The 19,752-nt window shown below is 35.7% G+C and overlaps 1 protein-coding gene across 5 annotated transcripts in view; it reads left to right on the top strand.

Moving 5' to 3' along the window:
• The window catches only part of KMT2E (lysine methyltransferase 2E (inactive)), a 100,154-nt gene that overhangs the window by 74,995 nt on the left and 5,407 nt on the right, over window positions 1-19,752 (top strand). For 4 of the 5 annotated variants that reach the window (XM_082399697.1, XM_082399699.1, XM_082399696.1 and 1 more), the window contains 12 exons: window positions 288-386; window positions 9,662-9,826; window positions 10,154-10,462; window positions 13,560-13,814; window positions 13,980-14,124; window positions 14,672-14,922; window positions 15,318-15,374; window positions 15,509-16,072; window positions 17,090-17,379; window positions 18,306-18,394; window positions 18,502-18,627; window positions 18,796-18,893. In XM_082399697.1, the coding sequence (XP_082255823.1) occupies window positions 288-386; window positions 9,662-9,826; window positions 10,154-10,462; window positions 13,560-13,814; window positions 13,980-14,124; window positions 14,672-14,922; window positions 15,318-15,374; window positions 15,509-16,072; window positions 17,090-17,379; window positions 18,306-18,394; window positions 18,502-18,627; window positions 18,796-18,893 (2,448 nt within the window). The remainder of the gene's footprint in view (window positions 1-287; window positions 387-9,661; window positions 9,827-10,153; window positions 10,463-13,559; window positions 13,815-13,979; window positions 14,125-14,671; window positions 14,923-15,317; window positions 15,375-15,508; window positions 16,073-17,089; window positions 17,380-18,305; window positions 18,395-18,501; window positions 18,628-18,795; window positions 18,894-19,752) is intronic. The other variant, XM_082399698.1, reaches the window with a different exon arrangement.

Genomic DNA, 19,752 nt, shown 5'->3' with positions numbered 1-19,752 from the left:
TTATATGTTTATGTGTTGGTAAGAATATAAACTTAAGGCTTTGTGGACTCTATTGATAAAGAACATTATTGACTAGAACTTTGAGAAACAAAATTATTTGATTGCATGATTTTGAAAAGTTTCCTGAATTAGGAACCAGTTTTAAGTTTCTGAAATGGATTTAAGTACTATTGTAATTTTTCTGTTTAATTAATTCTGGTTGAAAGACATTTAAAATACATGGTTATGTGCCTCTAGTTTCTAGATGGAGTAGTAGTTTCTATAAAGCCATCATTTCCATCTTTCAGGAACCAGATTTTATTGATGATATAGAAGAAAAAACTCCCATTAGCAATGAAGTAGAAATGGAGTCAGAGGAACAGATTGCAGAAAGGAGAAGGAAGATGGTAAGTTGGAAGGCCAGTAGCAGCTTCATGCTGTCACTTGGGTTTAGTGACACTGCTCTTCCCAAAATACTTGCTGCTGCCTTTAGGAGGGCCTTTACCCTGTTCTTTGAAGTTAGCAAACATGATGTGTCACTGAGCATTTCTATTTGGCTTTGTCATTACCATTCAAGTAACTTCCACTAATCTTTTGTATTTTCACTGTATTCATTAGACAATTTAGAATTTCTGACATTTAAGAAATAATTTTTTAACATTTTTGAAGCAGAGTACTATTAATAAATTTTAATGCCAGAATTACTGTTCAAAGTGTTTTTCATTAACTAAATGTATCCTTTCTCTTCATAATTTAAATATAAAACAAAAATGGAATTTTAAAGCTTATAATAGCACTAAATAAATGGCTTATGCAAAAAAGAAGAAAACCCACTGTTTGGCAGCTGCTATTTTTGCATCTCATACTGCTATCATAAAATAAGGTTTTCATTAAAATAAGTTTAGTATTTATACTCCTTGTACTATTTATTTGAAATATCTTAACCTGTATAAAAACTAGGACAAGATATTTTCTTAAAAATCCATGGTAATTTAGCAATTGATACAATGTCTAGGCCAGTTAACAAGATATTATGATATAGTTTGCCTTAAGATTTGAAAATGACTTTATATACCAACTGATGATCTTAGTACGGGTTTTCCCCACTCCCCTTTATTTTATATGCTCCCTTGTTTCCTGTTTTAGTGATTTTCTGTTGTATTTCATGGAATCTCAGGTGTCATATACTTAGCGGTAGGATCTTTGGATTTTGGTCATTGTAGGCCTGCTTAAATGTAACTCTATCTTATTGCCTTGATGGTCATTCCTCTAACACTGATGTATTGTTGATGTTCAAAATTGCAAAAGCAATGCAGAACTGTTTCACAGCCTCAGGATTTCAGAAGCACTGCTCTGATGGGACAGGGTAGTGTTAGGAATAGGAGAGAAGAAAAACAAATATAGGGGAAAATGTTGGAGGAGGTTGCTTATAAAGAAAAAGGAGTTCTTCCTCTACCTAAAGGAATTATCTTGAACCTTTTTCAAGATTGGGTTACATCTAATAAATTACCGGTACCTACCCAAATTACCTATGGCCGTTTCTTGACTAGACGTTCAATATTGGCCTGTTCATTCCACAACTGCCACAGCCTTGTCTTTGCAATAATCCTGCAGAAAGTTTTAGAAGATCACTTTAGGGTATGATTGGTTTCTGTATGAGGCATGCATCTGATACAAATATGGCTTTAAGGGCTATAACAATGCTTTTGGGGGGAGAGAAATGAGAGGAAAAAAAACCTCAAACCTGGAGGTTTGTTATATGACTCTGGGGCTACTTTTAAAATACTTCCTTCTTTAAGTGCTGAGGAAGTTAGTGGAGCTTAGAACATCCTCATTTTGAGATCGCAGAAGGAAAGAGAAATGCCTTTTTGTTGGACATGATGGAACTTTGGATAGGTAGACAAAAAGGCATACTTGGGAATCCGGTTTTGTCCAGATTTTGTCTACTAGTATGCTATATTAATATAAATGAATACTTCATGTTTTTATATCTGTTTTAGCATATTCATTTTAATATATGCCACTAAGGTGGCTGTGCAGCTGAGTATTTTTCATAGGAATAAACAAACGTATTTAGAATTTGGTATTTTGAAGGGATATGAAATATTTTTTATTCAAGTATTGTTGATGTACAATATTGTTTAAGTTACAGGCGTACAATAGTGATTCACAGTTTTTAAAGGTTATACTCCATTTATAGTTATTAAAAAAATATTGGCTGTATTCCCTGTGCTGTACAATATATCCTTGTAGCTTATTTTATACCTAGTAGTTTGTACCTCTTAATCTGCTACCCCTATATTTCCCCTCCGCCCCTCCCTCTCCCCACTGGTAACCACTAGTTTATCTATATCTGTGAGTCTGCTTCTTTTTTCTTATTCACTAGTTGTATTTTTTAGATTCCACATATAAGAGATATCATACAGTATTTGTCTTTCTCTGACTTATTTCACTTAGTATAATGCCTTCCACATCCATGTTGCTGCAAATGGCAAAATTTCATTTTTTTATGGCTGAGTAAGTAGTCCATTGTGTGTGTGTGTGTGTCATATGTACACACACACATATATATATGTGTATCGGTCACATCTTTATCCATTCATCTGTTGATGGACACTTAGGTTGCTGCCATATCTTGGCAATTATAAATAATGCTGCTGTGAACATTGGGGTACATGTATGTTTTCAAATTAGTGGTTTTGTTTTCTTTACAGACTGAGAAGTGGAATTGCTGGATCCTATTTTTAATTTTTTGAGGAACCACCATACTGTTTTCCTTAGTGACTGCACCAATTTACATTCCCACCAACAGTGTACGGGGGTTCCCTTTTGAAATAAGTATTTAAAAATCCTTGGCTCCTTAACCTGTAGCCTTCAAAGTCACTGTAATGTTGTTAGTTGTAATTGCTATGTTTGCCTTGATGTTTTAATTATAGAATTTTTGCTATACTCAAATGACTAGAATGCAAAAGCATGCATCTTAGAATTCTTAAGCAATTGGTATGGCCCCCTCCCACTCCCCAAGGTATTAGTATTTGTGGATTGAAATATTTTGTTTTGAAAAGTTTAAATACTCATCAGCCTTTATTATTCCAGTGTTTGCCTTTTATATTGGCTATGTTAACATCAGTAATTGGAAAGATAGGTCAACTCCTGAGAAACTTAGGTCAAACTGATTTAAATTTTCTCCTGTGACAGGACAGACTTTAAAGCATTATAATAGGAGATACCAGTTCTCATGTGTATCTATGAGATTGAAATATAGAGTCAGACTTTCCTCCCAGATAAGTACCATGTAATGTCCAAATTCAGATATACTTCAGCCCATCCTTTTGTAGTATAGCTTGAACCATATGAAATTGTTGATTTGATAGTTTTTACCTACACAAATGGCAATTCCATATACAACCTAATATTAGCATATTGCTCAGTCTCCAAAAATAGCACCAGTGATTTATGTAATTTGGTTGCTACTTTGCTTTTTTTGTTGAGAGTGGAAGATAATGTCTCTGCCTTCAAGGGCATTTAGAAAATAGTTACAATGCAGCAGGAAGTGTGGTAAAGGAGATATATGATAGGTAACTTATAGCTGGAAGGATCAGAGGCCATTTCATGAACTAGGTAGAATTTACGATTACCTTATGATGTTTAAACAAGTGCAGATTAGTTTGTGGCTAAATTGTGTGGTATTGAATGGGTGGTTATTTCTCTAGGGGAAATAGCCTGGAGGTAGTTATGTGATAAATCACATTTGGCTGGAACTATAGGCTGTTTTTTGGGGGGGGGATACAGGAAAATAAGATTGGTTGATTGTAGATCACATGAAATGCTGAATGATGAAGATTTCATGAAAGAATACGCAAATCATTAGGGGGCCAGGGTAGAAAGCCATTCTTTTATTAACATTTTCCTTTTTCCTCCATTATATTTTGTCCTCTCCTTACAAAAGCTCACTTGTGGCTAAATGGTATGGAACTGAATAGATGGTTATTAGACATTTTCTCTTTAGCTAGCAGTAAGAGGTACTTCTTTGGCAGTGGGTTGGAATTGACTTGGGAGAATCTTAAGCTGAAATACAGTGGGTTGAAATACAATGATACGGTAAGTTGAAATACAGCAGGCTGTTTATACTCACCTGGTTTCAAAACCGGGGTACTACTGAGTAGACTCTCCCAGGTCCATGGTAGTTGAGTTGAAGTTAGGTGGCCATAACCTTGTCAGAGGTTAAGTGTACAGAAGGGGGTTAGATATTGGGAAGCTCACCTTATTTTGATGAACAGGTGATTGATTAAAAATATAAAACCTTAGACAGATTTAAATTCAAAAGGAGGCTTGCTTCCCCTCCTCCACCCCATTTATAATGAAATGAAAAGAACCTCCTTTGTAGTATCTTTTAATATTATATTTTCAAAATAATTTTCCACAACCTTATGGAAAGACTACTTTGGGAATATAGTCTTGGTAATATTTGATGGCCTATTATAGTCAGATTGCTTAAACTGGAGTCCATGGAAGGTGGTTCAGGTGGTCTTCACATGTAGGAGGATAGAAATTTGAGACCGACAGAAGGATATGAAGGGATAGTCAGTCATCTAGGTATGAGTTTCTTAAACGTGTCAAGCATCTAGGACAATCTAGAATTAACTGTATATCACTAGAATATAAACTACATAAGGGCAAGGATTTGTAGGGCTCATTGCCTTAGCCCTAGCTTCTAGGGGAAAAAAAAAGGTCTGGCTTTTATAAAAGTAGGTGGTCTATAATTGAGCTTATTAGATGTTCCTGGCAGCCGTTTGAGGAAAGCTATAGATAGGCCCATGAGTGTGAACTAAATGAAGCTTATCGTCCAGGCAGGATGCAGGATTCTCCACAATTTTCTCAGCCTTGATCCTTCACGTCAGAAAGTATTCCATGGAACTCTAATTTAAGATGTTTTGTGAAAGAGAGAGCTTTGTGGCCAGTTGACTTTAGTAAACAGTATACCTTGTCCCCAACTTCGAGATTTCCAGTATACATGGTGTGTTTGAAACCTCTTGAGAAATTGTCAGCATTTCCTCAACTTGTACGTCCTTGCAACTTGTTTTTTTGTAGTGACACCTTTGATATCCTGCAGATCTTTATTCCATAGAAAAAACACACTCTGAGAAAACACTACTATACAGAATCCATGCTCTTACTAATGTCTCTAGGAAGTGACTTGATTTAGAAGATCACTTTAGAAGATGCAAAAGGATTTTTAATAATAGTAAACTACAGGGAGGGTAAATTTGCCAGAAAAGTCATCTGACATGTATTGTCCATCTTACTTTTCTCTCCTCAGAGCATGATTAAGTTAATGTTGATTACTAGTTTTAATTTTCTAAAGTCCCATTTTCTCTCATCACAGTGTTTAGGAATTGTTTTTCCCAATATGAATAATTAATGAATGGGTAATTAATCGTAGTATTGACTAGCAAAAAGGAACCCGTTTATTTTTATAGGTTGTCTGTTCGAACAAAATGAGGATATTCAGCTTCAGCTGCCTTGTAGTAAATTCAAGATTTCCAAAATCTTGTTTAAAGACTTCATTACATACCTTCAAATTACAGTGATATACATGGTTTATATAATGTATACACAATTCTTATTCACTTAAAAATTTGGGTGTTTGTTATATGCTGAGCACCATTTAAAGTACTGGGTGAACAAAAGAAGGCAAGGTCCCTGTTCTGGAGCAGCTTTCATGGAGGATGGGGTGGAAGGGAAAACAAACATCAAACAGGAAAGAGTACTATGAAGTTAAACTAAATCATGATGTGGTAGAGAAGAAATGGAGATACTTACTCTTTTGGAACAATTTTACTGGTAAGCAGTAATCTTACCATTTTTTAAAAAATTAATAAATTCCTATTCAAAAGGTTAAGGGAAGTTAGTTGAGTAAGAAGTCTTTTAATTTCTCTATTTCAAGGCTGTAAGTAGAGTAATTCGGTAGGTTGGCCCTGCCATTTCCCTTTTCCTTTAAAAGGCAACTTTGTTGTTTTTGTTTTTAAGAGCCACTTCCTACTTGGTAGTAAGGTAAAATAAATAAATAAATAAAAGGAAATCACAAAATACCTAAATGTCTTCATTTTGTTTCCTTCTCAATTCTTACATCCTACTACTAGCAAATCTCCTTCTAAAGCCACTGTAAGGCATCCAGAGTACATAAGCTTATTTTCACTCAGCTTCAAATTACCAAATATCTCTAATTGGGATGAATTCTAACAGTTTAGTCAGTTTAGTTTATTTTTTCAGTTGTGATATTGTATAAAACTTTAATTCGTGTTCTTTACTATGTAGTCCTTGAACTATATGGACCTTAGGTTTTCACCATTTTTTTTTAATATACATTTATTTATCTTTGGCTGCGTTGGGTCTTTGTTGCTGTGTGCAGGCTTTCTCTAGTTGCTGCGAGTGGGGGCTATTCTTCCTTGCAGTGCAGGGGCTTCAGTAGTTGTGGCACACGGGCTTAGTTCCTCTGCAGCATGTGGGATCTTCCCGGACCAGGGCTCGAACCCGTGTCCCCTGCATTGGCAGGTGGATTCTTAACAACTGTGCCACCAGGGAAGTCCCTCACCATTTACTGAATAGGGGCTCATACAAGAAGATCTCCATAGTCTCTTCCAAGTACAAGGTGACATGATTTCAAGTTAAATTTGTGTTCCAGTGTGTTTATACATTGAAGCACAAAATTGTAATAAAAATTCTCACTGTACCCACTCCTCAAGTGATAAAATCCTATAAAGGGATATTATTAAGCAGACTTTCTGCTTACAGAAAATTACTGTACTCTTGTGTGTTACCGTAAAGCCATAAACTGAAAAATGTCATAAAAGCAATCTGTAGATCTCATCAGAGATCTCTCACAGTTTTTTTAGTTCAGCACCCCATACTCCAGCATTAACAACAGTGTGTCAAAAGTCAACCCTGTCTGATTCTAATTCTGTATCAGGGTCTATCAGTTGCCAAGCTCATAGAGAGTAAAAATGACTTTTGAGGTCTGAACAGTCAGTGGCTTGGAATGAGTCATGATAATGAAACGTGCAGGTCCTGGGAGTAGCCTTATGTGACAAGTATCATCTAAACTACATCCAGCTCAGATGTCAGGGGCTGTGGACAGTCTGCTGGGGCTAATTAAGACTCCTAATTTCTCTAGTCCCCTGCACAATCAGCTATAGTTATCTCAAGTTATCTCTTATATAAAACTTATTTATCAGATCTATAAAGTGGGTGGTAAATTTTCAGTCATTACATACTGTATATCTGGTTGTGTATGTCAAAGAATACACTGGTGAATATAAAAGCTGAATGACATATGAACCTTAAGGAATTTAAAATAAAAGTAGATTAGTAACTAATGTTTTTTTTTTCCTTCACATAATCAAAAGCATGTTTACATTTTCTAAAAAGTGTGTGTTTTAAGATGAAGCTGAGTTAAAGCTATTAGGATACCTGTTTAGTGCTTTCAGTTAATAGTTGTAGTAAATGTAGGAAGAGTTATGCTTTATTTTGCATTATGTAGTGTGTCAGTGTTTGGTAATTGGAAAGAAGAACAAATTAGGAGCCTGGAAACTTGGATAATAATTATGGCTCGCCTTTGAGTGATTCACTTAATACACGTGGGCTCTGGTTTCTTCAGCAGTGTAGTACTAGATTATTTTTAAGATCCTGACCAGCTCAAAAAGATCGCGTCATCTCGAAATAAAGGGTTTTGCTTTGACTATCCATTAGCTGCATTGTTTACCAAGGGAGTTCAATTTTTAAATGAATTAATTTTGTCTTTACATCAAGTAATTTTATCTCTGACCCTTACTCTATCTAAAACAAGTGAATAATGGACCATGTCAAGGAAACTTCTTTTGGCATAAATTCGTATTTATCATAGGAAACCTTGGATAATCATGACATAGAAAATATCTCCTTTGGGTGCCTGGCCCGTGGGTAAATTTATTTTATACATAAAATGATTCTTGCTAAGACAAGTTTGTTTCTTTTGGAAAAATGTACTTTTCCCAGATTTATTTTTAAATTTATAAGCACAATAATGAACCCCTTCTCTTTCTACCCACCCCCGTTCCACAGGTGAAGCAATTATGAAAATCATATTTTTTAGTTATTCCAGACTTCTAAATTTAGGGTTTTAGAAAAGCCCTAATGTATTGAGACAGGATTTTTATAGAGAGCCATAAATGAAAGGGGGTCGAGTAAAGTGATTTATAAGACCAGAAACATGAATTATCTAAGGAAAGAATTTGGCTTTAAAAGTTCCAGTTCCAGTAAAGAGATCAGCTTTTGCCTATGTTCTTTATTTTAGTGTCTTATTAGCCATCCCAGACCAAGAAAGCTAAGACGCAAATATGTGTCCATGAACAAGTAATCTTACCTCTTTGGATCTCAGTTTCCTTACCTGTAAAATAAAGAGGGTGAGGATAACACATTTTATAAGACTGACACATTTGCAGTATGGTAGTTTGTTTTCACTAATTATAAAGTTCTCAGAAGAGTTCTGTTTACATATTTCCCTCACCTAGTGGAACAATGAAAGAAAAAAAATATAGGAAAGAGTAAGTAATAGTTTTCATAGTGTAGGTGTCTTAATGCTTGAATCTCTGCTGATAATTACTCGAACTCTAAAGCTCTGATATTGAGAAGACCATGCAGCCAGACCTTGAGTTACTGATCTTTCTTTCCCACATCGATGACAATAAAGGAAGAAAAACAAATGGATCTGAGCCTCAGGACCTGGTTCTTTCCATTTGGAGAACTGGACAGTTGATGGACATGCTTCCTGTATCTGGTTGAAACCTGAAGCATTTGCCAGGCCCCCTGGCCAAGGCTCTGGGTCTTGCTTTTAATGTTCTCTCTCCAAAGAGAACTGACGCTCAAAGGAACTCTTGCTGTTTTCCGGTCTCTGCCTTGAACTGTCAGTGTAGACAGGAAGAGCAGAAGATAGAGGAATGCCTTATAACAATTACAGTGGAGGGCAAGAGAGCCAAAGTAGAAATAATAACGCCTAAGAAATGCCTACCATTTTCCAAGTAAGGTTGGAAAACACAGATATTTTATATTTGAACTCATTAACAATTCTGTGAAGTGTAAATATTGTTACCCACATTTTATAAGACGCTCAAAAGGTTAATAACTAGGGTTGTTACATTGCCTAGGGCCACAGAGATAGTAAATGACTGGTAGCATCATGATTTAAACCCAGGACTTCACCCCACAATATCCTGCTATGACATGTCAGTATATTCACTCCTTACATTTATATGGATTTAACCTTTTCAACATATTATTACCTTAGGAACTTTGATCTTATTTTTAAAAGGCTGCCTAATGTATTATTGAGAAAAAAAGATTTTTGGTTTGATAAAGCAGGGTCGTTCTTGAGTCTTTTTTTGGTTTTGTGTTACCTTTATCATTGACATACAATCATCCAAACATTCCTTTCATTGAAATATATTTGTAATGACAGGGTTTACCGAGATGTTTGGGATTCTCAAAGATCTCAAATGAATATAAATGTTTTTAATCCCGTATCTACCATCAAAAGAGGTGTTTTGCTAACACCATCATAGAAATTTTTTTTTAATTTGCCATGAACATTTGGACTTTAGAATTTTACCTCAGAGCAGTATTTATTACGTTACTTTAAATTTTGTAGACAAGAGAAGAAAGGAAAATGGAAGCAATTCTGCAAGCTTTTGCCAGACTTGAAAAAAGAGAGAAAAGAAGAGAACAAGCTTTGGAAAGGATCAGCACTGCCAAAACTGAAATTAAAACTGAATGTAAAGATGCGCAGATTGTCAGTGATGCTGAAGTTATTCAGGTATTATTATTCAGGTCTAGTTTTATTTTCACACTTACCCACTTTCCAATAAAATTTCCACAATTTAATTACATCTATAAAGAATTTTTGATGTGATACTAGCTTTTCAATAGCATTTTTCAAATCCTATGAGAATTTAGACTTCAGCTATGAGACTCTACTTGCTTTGTTTTTGAGAGTAAGAAAATTTTTAATTATGTCAATTTAATATATATCAGAATTCATAAATTTGGGGCAGTTAGCTTCTGAAGCAGATTGATGCCATTATATTTCAACTACTAAGTTATATAAACATCGTATTAAAAGTTCCATTCTCTTTTGAATTAGGAACAAGCAAAAGAAGAAACTGCTAGCAAGCCAACTCCTGCCAAAGTAAATAGAACTAAGCAGAGAAAAAGTTTTTCTCGGAGTAGGACTCACATCGGACAGCAGCGTCGGAGACACAGAACTGTCAGCATGTGTTCAGATATCCAACCATCTTCTCCTGATATAGAAGTTACTTCACAACAAAATGATACTGAAAATACTGTACTTGCAATAGAACCAGAAACTGAAACTGCACTAGCAGAAATAATTACTGAAACTGAAGTTCCAGCACTTAATAAATGTCCAACAAAGTATCCCAAAACAAAAAAGGTATGATTCTTAATGAATGTAAGAACTGTTTTTTAACAAATGTCGTATTATGTTAAATATATTTATGTTTTAGGAATTCAATCTATAACGTCTCATAAAGAAGAGTGATAAAGAGTCATAGTTTTTATACTAGCAAAGTTTTAAACTAAGAATGAGAATTGCAAAACTGTAAAATCAGTTAATAGAAATGTTTGCATCAATATCCAGTATATCAAGGCTTCCTTGTAGTATTGCAATTCTGATTTCTAATGATTTAATTTTGCCTACTTTATGTACTAAGCTACACTTCTCAGAAACAACTAGTTTGAGATGTGTTATCCTTTCTTTATTCTTTGTAGTTTTTATAAATTTCATGGGAAAGGTAGATTACAAGAATTAAATGTGAAGTAATTGTTGATTTCCATAGAATGTAGTAGGATGTGAAAATTTATAAGGAAGGGTAGTTTCATTTTAATTTTATTGGAGTGTAGTTGATTTACAATGTTGTGTTAGTTTCAGGTATACAGCAAAGTGAGTCAGTTATACACATGCATACATGCATTATTTTTTAGATTCTTTTCTCATATAGCTTATCACAGAATATTGAGTTCCCTGTGCTATACAGTAGGTCCTTGTTGGTTATCTTATATATAGTAGTGTGTATGTGTTCATCCCAAGCTTCTGATTTATACCCCCCCAACCCTGCTTCCCCTTTGGTAACCTGTAAGTCTGTTTCTGTTTTGTAAATAAGTTCATTTGTTTCTTTTTTTAAAAAATTAGATTCCACGAGTGCTATCATATGATATTTGTCTTTCTCTGACTTACTTCACTTAGTATGATCATCTCTAGGTCCTGCTGCAGTGAACTTTGGGGTGCATGTATCCTTTCGGATTACAGTTTTCTCCGGATATATGCCCAGGAGTGGGATTACCAGATCATATGGTAGCTCTATTTTTAGTTTTTTAAGGAACCTCCATACTGTTCTCCATAGTGGCTGTACCAATTTACATTCCCACCAACAGTGTAGGAGGGTTTCAGGAAGGGTAGTTTTAGATCAATTTATTAATAAAAATCTTTCAAAAACTACTGTCAGATTTAATGAAGCAATTGTGGTAAACAATCACTGAGATAAACCAACCTGAGCTTTACAGGAAGGCCAGAAATACGGAACACCCTTATGAAGCTTTGTTTTTCTCCCATTCTGAGTACAGCAGATTGGAGCAGAGATACCAAAGTGCAATCCTTAGGCTCTTTGGGCAGTGGGGCAGATCATAAATGGATCCTTCTCACACCCTTTTACAACAAAATACTTTGAAACCCACTTTATCTGGTCTTTGTTCTTACCAAATTCAGTATAGTTTGTAGGTACTGCGAAACCATGAGAAGTATATTTCGTAAATATCTAGGAGGAACCTGGGAGTATACTTCAGTGGCGAGTCAGAAGATTAGATAGAGACAATCTAATTAAACACAGCTCTAATTTGAAGTCTGTGCTCACCTTTGCACCTTGGATCCTGAACAAGCAAGCTAGTACTTGATTTTAACAGTGAGCAGTTTACTTTTGCCCACTTTGGGAGGACAAAAAGTAGCTGCAGATTTTCTTCATAATTTGGATTAGTGAGAAAGAAAAGATTCATGTTTAAAAGAAAAGCTACTTTTGGGAATTCAAAAAAAGGCTGCTTTCTTGATTACATATATGACATAGTCCCTGCCCTTTAATTATTAAATGACTAAACTATTGTGGCACTATAGATTTAATTCTCTGGTCTTGAGATATAGGTTGCTGTATCCAGATTCTCTAAAAAAAAAAAAGTCTTTTTCCCACAGGTTTTGCATATGATATATACTGTTATTTTAAACATTACTGTTTGACAGAGTACCAAATTATTGTGATTTCCTATAATGTAAAGGCCTTCTTCAGTTTCATACATAGCACTTATTCTGTGCCAGATACTCTATGAAGAGCTTTGGTTATTTAACTCTTGTAATCCTTACAATAACCCTATTTGTAGAGCTAGTTTCTCTCATGACCCTTCTTTTATAGATCAGGATTGAGATGTAGAAAAGTTATGTAACTTGCTTGAGCTTACGCTAAGTGGCAAAGCCAGGATTCACACCAGGGCAGTCTGTTGCAGACTCCCAAGTGCTTTAGCCCCACTGTTGCTTGTCCTAGAAAGGAAGTTTACATACATTGAAAAAAGGAAGGAAAGAAAAGATGCCAAAATGCTTATAGTGATTATCTCTAGAAGACAGGATGTGGGTAGACTATTTTTTTAATGTATGTATTTCTGTATGTGTATTGTGAGAATGTATGTGTAAATACATATACACTAGTTTCTCTACATATTCTACAAATTAACATTTATAATAAAAATAAAAGGAGTAAAATTTGATAACTAGGTAGAAAAGATATAAATGCCCACACAGCAAAGAAAATGTGCTTGAGCTGAGAAATGTAATCCTTATTTCCATACCCATTACATCTGAACTTTACTAAATAGTTTTTAAAAAAGAAAAAGGTGAGTAATCATTATACTTTAGGATCAGGTATATTCATATAGGCAGTAAAGACTGAACTATGTACATTGTAGATCCAAAAAAATAAACAGAATGAAGAAAGGGATTATGTGAATTTTCAAAGCATGGGAACTTAGAGATTTCAAACCCCTTAAATCATTAGTGATTGTCAATGCCGACAGCTTTAAAAAAAAAAAAAAAAAATTAAATGCACTGGCCTCATCTGGAGATTCTGATGGGCAGCCAGAGTAGAAAAACACTGCCTAAAGTCTGACAAACTAAACATTTTACACATAATATAGAAGCAGTTTAGTGTCTGTGTTTTTAAGATAGTACTGAGGTCTCCTAGATTTTTACTGTTTTATAAAAACTATCATGTGTTTTGTTCCTACAAAGTATTATTGCGTAAAAAATTTTAGTAATAAGTGTAGATAACCAACGAAATGCAGAATGACTTATATTGACTTTTTAGACATCATACATGAATGATTTAAATCTCTCATTTTAGATAATACGTCAGTTACAAATTTGGTATTAGAAAATTCTATAGGAGAATCTGTATAATTACATATATAGTGATCCAAATTTTCCTTCTCTCTAGCACTTGGTCAATGAATGGTTAAGTGAGAAGAATGAGAAGACAGGAAAACCTTCAGACACCCTTTCAGAAAGGCCTCTGCGCATAACTACAGATCCTGAAGTGTTAGCTACACAGCTCAATTCTTTACCGGGTCTCACTTATAGTCCGCATGTATACTCTACTCCTAAGCACTACATTAGATTCACTTCACCATTCCTTTCAGAAAAAAGGAGAAGAAAAGAACCTCCTGAAAACATTTCTGGCTCATGCAAGAAGGTAAACTTTTCTTTGGATTTGAAAATCTAGTATGAGCCAAATGCCATTCTCATTCCTTACTACCAGTCCTGGTAGTGAAATGCTTTTGGAATTGGCTCTACATTTATAGGATATGTAAACAGCTACAAACTGATTTCTCTTCATTTATTGTTCTGTGTATTTCAGCGGTGGTTGAAACAAGCTCTGGAAGAAGAAAACTCAGCAATTTTACACAGATTTAATTCACCCTGTCAAGAAAGATCCAGAAGTCCTACAGTCAATGGTGAAAATAGAAGTCCACTACTATTAAATGATAGCTGTTCTCTTCCAGGTAGAATTTCTTTTCAGTGTTGTTCTAGTGTGGAGAATGTGGCAGGATATATATAGCATATATATATATTCTAATTATTATGTACCTTTCAAAAGAAGCACATTGTTATATATATTTTCTCTTTTCTGTCCTCCAAAGTTTTAGACGAAGGTAGACATGAAAACCTTAATTTGCAGTACCATGTACAATATGTTGGGGCTTATGGTTGAATTTTGGGCCTAGTTGGCCAGCTGTTTCCCAACAAGATTCAAAAGGACTCTTAGAAACCAGTTAAATTAACAGCTGTACTTGCAAGATTTCTTAGAGTCCCCCAGGCCTGTAAGCCTTCCGGCAAGATAATGCTTGCTAACAGTGAAACTGACTAAGTTGGGGGGCGGAGGGGTGGGGGAGAGATTGCTTCCTGTTATCTTTAAAAACCGTGAAATTTAGTTTCGGGGGTGAAAATCATCATAATTACGATTGCTGATGTTTTTTGATCTTTCCCAGAATATATTACAGATTATAGCAAATAGCAGCGGTATAATTTCTTAACTAATTTCACCAACAGATTTAACTACACCACTAAAAAAACGAAGACTCTATCAGTTACTAGATTCTGCTTACTCAGAAACCTCCACACCTACTCCTTCACCATATGCTACCCCAACTCACACAGATATTACTCTTACGGATCCATCATTTGCCACTCCTCCACGGGTAAAGTCAGACGATGAAGCTTGTAGAAATGGTTATAAGCCCATTTATTCACCAGTTACCCCAGTAACTCCTGGCACACCGGGAAATACCATGCACTTTGAGGTGAGAAAAAAACGAAACAAAAACCCATGGGGATGGGGTTTCTTTAATAGCTGTTTTTTCTCCCTTTAATAATTAGTGTACTGAGAGCAGAAAAAAAAAGTTCTTAAGAATCTAAGAACGAAAATTTGGAACATGCATTTGTGAATTTAAACTTTATTTTTTATTAAAATGCACATAACTTTCATTTCATCTGATTGATACACAAAAGTCAGACTAAATGACTGTGTGTATCAAAGTGACCTTAAAGCAAAATATAAGGGGAATGGAAATAAAAGAGAAAAAGTTTAAAACCAAAGTCTGTGTAGTAGTTTCTCATTTTAGGTTTTCATTTCTATAAATATCATGGGCTTGTTAACATATTTTAATTTTCAATTATGATTATTTCTTTTATGTAGAATATTTCTTCCCCAGAAAGTTCTCCAGAAATTAAGAGACGCACTTACAGTCAAGAGGTAAGGAGATATGAAAAGAGGTTTTTTAAATCGGTGACTTTTCCCTAGTATCAGTATAAATTATTGGTAGATTTAATGTAACTAGCTTCCAAATGTGGTTATTTGTGTAATTTTTTTTTTAATTCTGTAAACAGGGCTTTGACAGATCTTCAACCATGTTAACATTGGGGCCTTTTAGAAATTCTAATTTAACTGAACTCGGTCTGCAAGAAATAAAGACTATTGGTTATACCAGCCCTAGGAGTAGGACTGAAGTCAGTAGGCAGTGCCCTGGAGAAAAGGAATCTGTGTCAGACCTTCAACTGGGACTCGATACAGTCGAGCAAGCTGCCTTACATAAAACCATGGAAACACCTGCACATGATAGGACTGAGTCTAACAGCCAACTGGAATCTGCTCACTCTGGACGGGGCCCAATATATTCTTCCTGGGTAAAGAGTCCTGACAGAACAGGAGTTAACTTCTCAGTAAACTCCAACTTGAGGGACCTGACACCCTCACATCAGTTGGAGGTTGGAGGAGGCTTCCGAATAAGTGAGTCAAAGTGCCTGATGCAGGATGATACTAGAGGCATGTTTATGGAAACACCTGTGTTTTGTACTTCAGAAGATGGGCTTGTATCTGGTTTTGGACGGACTATTAATGACAGTTTGATCGACGGAAGTTGCACACCCCAGAATCCACCACAAAAGAAAAAGGTTACAAATTTAACGATTTATAGTCCTTTTAATAGTGTTTCTTTCATGCTACTTCTGAGGGTAATTAGTAGTTATAATATGTATTGTGTAAGGCATTCATACTTTATTCATATTGAATTATATGTACATTTTTAAACCTTTTGTAAATGCTCAGTGAATTAGATAATGTTTGCAGAGAGCTAGTGATATGGAAAATTCCTGTAAGGAGCATGGTTTCAGAGATCGAAACCTCAAGGTGATTTATTTCACTGAAAGAGTAACTTTTAAAGATAACCACTTCCCAACCAAATAAACAGAATTGAATAATATTTGTGTTCTTATTACCCTTATTTTACATAGAACAGGCAGCCGATATAGAAGAAATGCCTCTTTCCTCATCCTGAATACCTACAGTATTTAGGCCATGGATGTAACAGTATTTATTATATAAATAATAAGTTCCCTGATTTACCACCATTATTTGGTTGGCAGACATACCAAGACAATTAGAATGCCTTATTTCAGAGCAGCGGGAGAAACTACAACACGTATTTTATTTGTTAATAGGCTTATTGCTTTGCAAGTCGGAAGAATTTTAGTGATGTGTGCTTTTAATTTTTATAACAGAGTCCAGTTGGCAACTTTGTGGGAAGCAATATAGTATAGTGGAAAGAGCACGGGCTTTCAAGTAAGACCTAGGTTCGAATCCCGGCTCCAACACTCACCAGCTGTGTGACCTTGAGTGAGTGAGTTACTCAATTTCCTCATATGTAAAATGGGGATGATAATATACCTATTTCATAGGGTTGTTGTGAGGATTAAATGAGATAATGTATGTAAATCATCTAACTACAATGCCTGGCATATAGTAGGCATTTGATAACTGTTAATTATTATTGTTTGTTCATTATCAAATTATTTTATATAATTTTCTTAATGTAAATATAGTAATTCTCTTTAGAAAAAAAAAAATAGATTGACACTGACATATAAAAACAAGGATAAAAGATTTGCTTTTCCTTATCTTTCTTGCTTAAGGTTTCTCTATTAGAATACCGGAAAAGACAACGTGAAGCTAGGAAGAGTGGCTCTAAGGCAGAACACTTTCCACTGGTTAATGTATCACCTCACACAAGTGGAAACCTGAGTAGCAGCAATGCTGATGGGCGTGCCAACGGGAGTGAAAATGGGGAGCAGGTAGAAAGCACTGCTAGCCTACCTTTACCAACGCCAGCTACAGTTCATAATGCTACTTTGGAAGAGACCAGCAATAACTGTCCTGTTAAGGAAGCTTCTGCCAGTGAAAAGAATGAACCAGAAGTCCAATGGTAAGCTGCCTGTTGAAAAAAAAAACCTAACTAACTGGTAACTTTAGAATTACAAGTAGTATACCGTATAATGACAGTAGTCTTTGTTATTTTATCATCCAGTCAGGATCTTAACTTTTTACATAGCTGATTTTGAACGGAGCTATATCTGTAAAGATTTGAAGTATGCTATTCTGAAAAACAACAAAGTTTTTGATAATCAGCTGCCTTCCTGTTTGTTGTTGTTCTCCTAAAGCAGAGGTTTGTGATCATAATTTTGACAGATCCTTTTTGCTGACAGAGTTTTAAACCAGTTATGTATTTGCCCGCGTCATTAAAGGTCCATTATATCTACTCCTTGATAATTTTCACACAAATATTCCTCTCCAAAGAACCTTTATCCTAGTCAACATCCGGCAATTTCTTTGCCACCCTTACCAGTTGCCTTGAAAGAACAGCCATGTTTAGTGTTTCTTCAATAGGAATAGAAGAAGCTGGATACAGAAGGGTCCTGCAAAGGGCAGGAGGCCACATTCATTTTGCTCCATGGTCCTCTTACCTCTGAGCTTCCTGGCTAGCCTTATAATCCAGACCCAAGGTAATTTGTCAGGGGTATATGTGGTCCCTTTGGTAACCTGAAGTGACGTTCTGAATGCCTTTATGCTACCCCCCCTTCAACAACCCCCTCCTTTTCACCAAGAAATTGCTTAAGACAAAGGAATGGCGTCTGCTTGAGTTCTTCAAATAAATGAGGATAAAAATCTCAGTTTGGGGAGGTGTTGCGGGCTGGGGTGGGGAGCTGTTTTCTAAAGCTTTTCCCCAAAGAGCAAAAGCCTTTATCTGAGAGGCTGTGTTGGCCATCAGGGGACACAAACTGGCCATCAGGGGACACAAACTGATCTAGCCGGCAGCAGCTTTTGAACTGATGTTATGACTTGATTTTAAAGGACCGCCTCAACTTCAGTGGAGCAAGTGCGAGAGAGGAGTTATCAGAGAGCTTTACTACTCAGTGATCACCGAAAAGATAAAGATAGTGGTAAGTGAGCTTGTTCCTTTGCCAAAAAGTGGAGTCAGCTAATCACTCTGCACCCCCGTTCTGTGCTTCTAATGTTCTCTTTGGGTCTGCTTCTGCTTCATCTCTAGGGGGAGAGTCACCATGTGTCCCATGTTCACCGATTCATGTTCCGTCTTCACCTTCATCTCATTCAAATCACATTCCCCAGTTGCAACCCAAGGGCCCAGTCCCTTCTTTCAGTGAACTTATGGAAGGTCAGTAAGCAGATGACCTATCATGGTTGTTGTTTTAAAAACCTTTTCAGAAAGGAGAGAGCCTTTATAAGACGTTGGTTTGAATAGTAGAATGTACGTCGAAGTGTTAGTAAAAAGCAGTATTTATCATGCAATTTTACATTTTCTATGGTTCCTTATGCTTTACAGATCCTGATCCTGAAAATCCAGAACCCACGACTACAAGTGAATGTGCATCCCCAGATACTTCCCAAAATACTTGTAAAAGCCCTTCAAAAATGAGCAAGGTAATAACATTGACCTTTTAACGTGGCCCTTCAGAAAAGTGGATGGTAATGTGCACATGGAGGTTTTTCTGCTGTACCAAGGATCAGTTTCCTGATTTCTGGACACTCTTCCTGTTAAAGTTCCAATGTGCTGAACGTACTTTAGCAGCTTACACTTGCTCCAAGAGTTCCTTCCACCCCTAGGAAATTCATAGTCTTTTCATAAAATATTTGACCAGCCAATTAATTCTCTAAAAACAAAAGGTCAGGTGACATTCTTAATTTAAAAGAAATGCTGCCTCTATCCTGGATCATGAAGACATGATAATCCAGTGGGGCAATATCTTTGGAAACTAACGATGAGGAAATCTGAGATTGATTTTTTCTTTTTCCTTAAAGAACATCATTATATATTCAAGTAGTCTTAATCCTTGGATTACCTGTATTTGAACAATGGAAAAGGTATTACAAATGAAAACAGTCTGGGGGAGCAAGTTTATCTACCCCCAAGCAAATTTATCCTTAGGTGGAGTTTAGAAATTTCAATTATGGAATTGAAACTTGCCTGAAGTGTTTAAGTGTGGTTCTTTCAGAATAGGAGTCAGAGACAGGTTTCACTGCTCAGGGAAAAAAAGGCAGATTAATTTCCTTAACTTGTCTTCAATAAGAATTCAGGGAATTCAGTTGAAGCTTACTATCAGAACTTGCTGAACTGCTTTAAAAAACTGGCTTTTTAACATCCCAAGCCGCTGTAGTTGTTCCTCTCAGACCTCTTATTCCCTGCCCCCGTTAAAATTAATATTTAACTAACATTAAATACCAGTAATAACAAACCTCAGTGTACATAAAATGTTGCTTAAGTTTATATAAATTTGTTTTC

Source organism: Balaenoptera borealis (assembly GCF_965194805.1).
Source record: "Balaenoptera borealis genome assembly, chromosome: 7".
Classification (NCBI taxonomy): domain Eukaryota; kingdom Metazoa; phylum Chordata; class Mammalia; order Artiodactyla; family Balaenopteridae; genus Balaenoptera; species Balaenoptera borealis.
The sequence above is the reverse complement of the archived record's forward strand: the minus strand, read 5'-3'. Positions and strand labels throughout refer to the sequence as shown.